We start from the raw sequence: 6,000 nt of genomic DNA on the forward strand, positions 1-6,000 counted from the left end.
AACGATCCATTCCACTCCCGTTCCCTTAATCACCAAATCTTGAATCTCAAGCGAATACCTATATCCCTAAGTGTACGGACAAAAGCGACTCTGTCTTTGAAATCCTCCGAGTTCCAAGAGGCGCGTGGACAGGGACTATGCCATGAAGCATAGCTGGGACATAATGTAGACATTACGATTGCATCTTGGAATTCTTTTGGGGTTACGTCGTTGTATAATGGCGGAGCGGGATCTTCACAGGTGAGGATACCGGATTCTTTCTAGGTAGGTTGTTAGGATTATATGAGTTAAAATGAAATGAAGTGAAATGGGGAAGAGAAGGGAGAATGGTAATAAGATTTCTTATTACTTACATTTGGAGAAATATGAGGTGGAAGTTTTCCACAAAGAGCAGTAACAATATCTCCTCCATCTCCACCTTTAATCAAAAGCGACGCGATATAAATCTGTCACAAAACAGAAGTCTTCTTACCAGCAGCAACACGTTCTTTCTCACCCAAACCCAAAGCTGCTGCACTACCTGGAACACCACTAATTACATGATTTGGACAGTTAGTACTGCTCTGTGTAACAATATATATATATATATCAAAAAAAAAAAGGAGTGAGGGAGAGATTTGAAATTTCTCACCTATAGGAATGCATTATCAAAATCACATCGTGCTCTTCAATATCCAGAATTGGGAGAATCATTTTTTCGCGCACATATTCTGCATTTTCTTGCACAGTGACGTTTTTATTGCTTCCTGTACTAGGGAGTATGGCAGAGTAAACAGGATGACCGTGTGTAAGCAGGAGATGGAGAAGATAGCCATAGTGAGCGGGACTTTGAGAGGCGCCTGGGATGAGAACGAAGACTGTTTTGGAAGTGGGTCGAGGCATGTTTTTAAGTAGGTTGGTGGATGTTTGTGGATAATTAGATGGGTTGGGAGATTGATGGTGAGGGAAAAGGAGGTTTGAGAGGATATAGAACTTCTCTTTTAAATTTATCTTTTGGATATACTATGGTCTTTGGGCCGGGAAATATTGTATGTACTGTGCCTCGATTGATATCAGGTTGCAAGACCAATCGAAATTCTGAACTAGATGTCTGATACATGGAGATGTTGGGTGATGACAATGAATTCGAAACGTAAAATAGATTTTTTAGTAATTAGATGAACCAAGTAATCGTTAAATGATGATACTAACAACTCCCAACCCAACACCAATACTCCATTATTTATGACGCCGCATCATTGCATACAAAGGGAACAATGGACGCTTACTATATATTGCAACCACTCCGACGGCACAGTTAGCCACCCCGTTCGTGCATGTTTTCGTTGTTGGTGGCGTAGAATATGTTTGATAACAATCTTACATAGTTAATTTGCAGCCTGTTCGGGCATTGAGCATGAACAAACAATGATCGCAGGCTCTGTCTAGGAAGATTATTGTGAGTGAAGTTCTAGTGAATGTTATATCGAAGATGTTGAAAGAAATTTTGTTTATAGTGTAGTTAAGTAATTACCGAGTGGTTCTATAAGGAGAACTTATTCTCTTGAGTGCCAAAATGGGCTCCATCGCTTAACAGAGGTCTTATTGACCATTCAAGACATTAGAATTTCTGAAGTTTTATTTAAAATTTGTTTTCAATCTAATATATAAATTTGATTTGATATTATTTTAAACTTCAAATAAATATAATATAAGAATATATGTGACCAAAAGGGTGTTTATAGACCAGCAATCGTATTTAACTTAGAATCTACAGGTGAAGAGCACCTGTAGATGGGGATAGCTACTCTATATATACACAAATGAATGGCCTAGCCGCAATGGCTAGGCAAAAAGAAGTCATATTTATCCCTCCAATGATCTTACTTTACCGATAACCATTGATACCTAGTACTTGTCCGGATCTGATCCTCAGGTCACCTAAATCGTATACTAATCCCGAGTAATCGTATCATGTGTGGACATGGTTAATGTACCTGAGGTTTCTTATATAATAAGGGTGGGAGGAAAGCAGGGATTTCCGTCACACAAATTTCAAAATTTCAAAATTTCATTTTATTAAATTTATATAATCTTATAAAATATAAATTTTTTTTATAGATATTTTTGATTAAAATTGTATAAATTTTCTTTTTAAATTTTAATCTATGGAGGAACTTATAAAATTAATCATTTAGTCATTTAATAAATTAAGATATTTGAGATTGTAATGTTGAGGCTGAGTGGTCTGTTTGAGGTGTTGGTTTTGGTGTATTGGATTACTGAGGGAGGGATATGAGAAGATATAGAGAGAGGGGGAGGTACAGATATATAAATGTGGATTGACGAATGGTAAATGAAGGAATGAATGGTAGATATAGAGTATTAGGTAAACAGATTCATCTCACTTATTTTACGTTCTTGTAAGTTACTCAACAGAAACACGTGCAGTCGTGATCTTGAGCTGTTAAACGCGCGATTGAAATAGTGGGGTAAAATTTATATAGACAAGCTTGATCTCGAATTTGAAGCGTGAAACAGCTTTGCACTTCAACCTGTTGAGTGAAGCATATTAAGGTTTAGTCTGATATTTTAAAGGCGTGTATAAGAGTTCTCACTCTACCTTGAACGTCTAGATCTCTAGAGAGATTTGGAAGAAGGGAAAACTTTTGCCAGGATACAAGATACACGTAATGGAGGATTTCAAAACGAATGATGGGGTTACGATCAAATATATTGATACGGATCCTGAGAATGTGGGTGGTAAGGAATGCTTGATTCTTGTGAGTGCTTTTTTTCTTTCCTTCTGCTTTAGGGGTGCCTGCCTTGGTGCATGATAGATTAACAAATCTTTCTTCATGACCACCTGATTGAAGTGGTTAAGAGAGGAAGACTTGGACTAAAAAAACACACAGCTGCATGGTTTTACGGGCTCATCTGCCGTCTGGCAACGCAATATCCCTGCTTTGTCACAAAAATACCGAGTTCTTGTACCAGATCTCAGAGGCCACGGGGGGAGCGGAAAACCAAAGCATGGGTATCATGTGAGTCGACTCGCAATGGATTTGCATGAACTGACGCAACAAATCATCAAATCATCTCCCATCAACCCAAACGCCACGCGATCAGAAAAGAAATTCCTTGCTATCGGTGGTAGTCTTGGATGTGCAATTTTATGGAGTTATGCGGAACTTTTCACGACGGCATTATTCAAGAAAATGATCTTTGTAGATCAAAGTCCTTTGCAAAATTCTACGTTGGATGGTTGGGATAGTCGGTTTTGTAATCGTGGGATGAATAATCCATGGGCGATTGCTTCTCTTCAGAAGACTCTTGAGTTGGCACCAGATGTTGCACATCGTGGGACTATTGCCGCTTGTTTGGGTTATCGGTATGAACCTCAGACAGGGAGTATGATGACGCAGAAGGAAATGGACGAGGATGAGGCATTCTTTTTAGGAGAAGCACTTAAGGGGGATGGAAGATGGTTGGGAAAATTGATGGAAGATCATACTTCTAAGGATTGGAGAGATGGTATTCGTGCTACTTTTGGGCCGGATAGTGGGAGTCAGACAGAGGTTTTAGTGGTGGGGAGTACTATGAGCGGATGTTTTCCTGCCGAAGGAGTCATGAAGATTGTGGAGTTTATTAATGGAGAAGAGGGGAAGAGTGATGAAAAGTCCACGCAAGGAAAGGCTAGAGGGGTAGTAGTTGATCGGGGTGGCCATTGGTGTTATTGGGAGGATCCTCACGGGTTCAATGAACTTGTTCTGGGGTTTTTGGAGGGGAATTGATGGTTGAGAGGATGTATGTGCGAGCAGTGAGCATGGCAAAAATGAATGAGCATAAAGGATTTAGCGGACTACAACTTTAATCAATTGAATGTCCTTACTACAGTTGAACTTCTTTAATCTAAGTCAATAATTGAAAGACTGACTTTAGATATCTAGTAAATACTCAGCATGTCTCTCCCCAACTTCTCTACTCCCACCTCTAGGGAACTTGAGATTGAGTCTCATCATTAAGTTGTACCTAGCATCTATCTAGACACATTTCTCCTCTTAAATAAATTATACAATTATTTCAATATTTGATTTTAATAGAGTCTCGATAATAATCATAAAAAGAATGATATTTCTTAACTATTTAAAATTTAATATATATTTTATTATATGATGGTGGAGAGCTAGATAAGAGATATAGAGATGAAAATACATTTAATCGAATCCGAAAATCCGAATAAGGAGGATATCCAAATGAAAATAAATATAGGTATAAACTCAAGTTGCTGCGCATATGCAAATATCAACTTCAATATTACGTACCCAACACGTGATGCTCCACAACTTTCTTCTAACCTCTCACCTCCTTTTCTTCCTCGCCGCCAAGCCCAGCACAGCATATCCTAAACGCATTCCAACAAAATGCTCCTTTACGCTTTTGCACTGATACCCCTCTACGTTCTCGTAGTGGCGCCTCTCTCACAGATGATTTTCAAACGTCCATCTACCCGCAATGAACCTCTCAATTTAAACTCCACATTTATCGCTAGTGATGAACCGCTCTATTGTCCTGAAGATAGCTATAAGACGTATATCATTAGTCGAGAACCGCTTATGATATATATTGAGGGGTTTCTCAAAGCGAATGAGAGTAAACATTTAGTTGATATTAGGTGTGTTGTATTTACCTTAGATGGAAAGGAGAAGAAAACTGACGGGATAGTGAACCGATTTATGCGCCTTCTACTATTTCTCATGGTCAGGAAACTACAATTGATACTTCGGTTCGTCATTCGGAAGTAGCGTTGCTAGAGAGAGATGAGGTGGTTAGGTGTATTGAGCATAGAGCGAGAGCGTTTCAGGGGTGGAGGGGTGAGATGGGGATTGAGAAGTTGAGGACGCAGAGGTACGGGGTTGGAGGACATTATGGGATGCATTTGTAAGTTTACGAGGATCAATTGTGATGTTCATTTTTGCTGTTCATATGATCAGCACTGTGAGTATAAGTGCTAATAAATGGATATAGTGATTGGAGTGGAGGAAAACGTGGCGTAGACCGAATAAGTACATTCATGGTCTACGTCGATGTATCCTCCGATATTGAAGGTGGAGGAACAGAATTTCCTCGTGTAATAGGACCAAAAGGAGGTAGATGGGAGGAATTTCTTGATACTACCGAAGCATTAGATCCAAGAAGTGGAAAAAATGTAACGGTAGAAGGAGTAACATTTAAACCGATCAAAGGAAATGCAATCTTCTGGGAGAATATTGATAGAGATGGGAGAGGTTACGAGGAAACATGGCATGCTGGTTTACCGGTAAAGAGAGGATCGAAAGTGGGTTTAAATATTTGGAGTTATGGGAGGACTTTAAGATGACGTTGAGGAGGGAATAATTGAGGAGATGCTTGGATACTATTTTGGGGTATAAAAGGGAAATGAGGCGAAGTGAATATATTAGTACGTATGGATGTAAAATTATCCACTATGAATCTATGACTCAACTTCAAATGAATATTAGGTTACCGCAGCAAAGAATCCAATACAGCCGAGAATAAAATTTCACATGAAGGGATTGCCTTGATATTTCCCTTTCAAAGCTTCGGTTTATGACTCTATTCAGTTTTCGGGAACTTTCTAGGTACTTGCAAATAAGTTTCAGAATTTCGTCTATTGGCAATACAAATTGATTGCAACTAGATCTTTGTAACTACAATTACCTACCTATACACAGACAATCTTTTCGAGTATTTCGAGGGTATCAATTTATCTTCTACTTTTATTGTTGCTAGACGGAGCAAACAACAACAACGCATACACATCCATACATCTATTTTGTTGTCAGCATCGATCTCACAAAGAAATTTGCAATAATTGCAAGCTCCCTACTAGACCTAAGTCTGACGTCTACCTCTACGTTCAATAATATCACATCTCTACTAGGTACATACACAACGACTCACCAACCCCAAAAATGGCAGCCAACTCCCCCGCACATTCCAACCTCGTAACACTGCACA

The 6,000-nt window shown here is 39.0% G+C and overlaps 3 protein-coding genes across 3 annotated transcripts; 2 read left to right on the forward strand and 1 right to left on the reverse strand.

Annotated features, from left to right (window-relative positions):
* Nucleotides 1-29: 29 nt before the first annotated feature.
* SS1G_08910 (predicted protein) lies at nucleotides 30-882 on the reverse strand (the record flags this gene model as incomplete). Its single annotated transcript, XM_001590096.1, has 4 exons — nucleotides 30-260; nucleotides 354-418; nucleotides 473-531; nucleotides 632-882. The coding sequence occupies 4 exons, from the start codon at nucleotides 880-882 to the stop codon at nucleotides 30-32; spliced, it is 606 nt and encodes a 201-aa protein (XP_001590146.1).
* A 1,790-nt stretch (nucleotides 883-2,672) lies between these two features.
* On the forward strand, nucleotides 2,673-3,773 carry SS1G_08911 (hypothetical protein; the record flags this gene model as incomplete). The annotated part of the gene is made up of 2 exons (XM_001590097.1): nucleotides 2,673-2,762; nucleotides 2,895-3,773. The coding sequence occupies 2 exons, from the start codon at nucleotides 2,673-2,675 to the stop codon at nucleotides 3,771-3,773; spliced, it is 969 nt and encodes a 322-aa protein (XP_001590147.1).
* Nucleotides 3,774-4,403: 630 nt separating this feature from the next.
* Nucleotides 4,404-5,359, forward strand: SS1G_08912 (hypothetical protein; the record flags this gene model as incomplete). Its single annotated transcript, XM_001590098.1, has 3 exons — nucleotides 4,404-4,654; nucleotides 4,705-4,920; nucleotides 5,008-5,359. 3 exons carry the CDS (start codon nucleotides 4,404-4,406, stop codon nucleotides 5,357-5,359), a joined length of 819 nt encoding a protein of 272 aa, XP_001590148.1.
* Nucleotides 5,360-6,000: the final 641 nt, after the last annotated feature.

This window comes from Sclerotinia sclerotiorum, genomic scaffold (assembly GCF_000146945.2).
Source record: "Sclerotinia sclerotiorum 1980 UF-70 scaffold_12 genomic scaffold, whole genome shotgun sequence".
Lineage (NCBI taxonomy): Eukaryota > Fungi > Ascomycota > Leotiomycetes > Helotiales > Sclerotiniaceae > Sclerotinia > Sclerotinia sclerotiorum.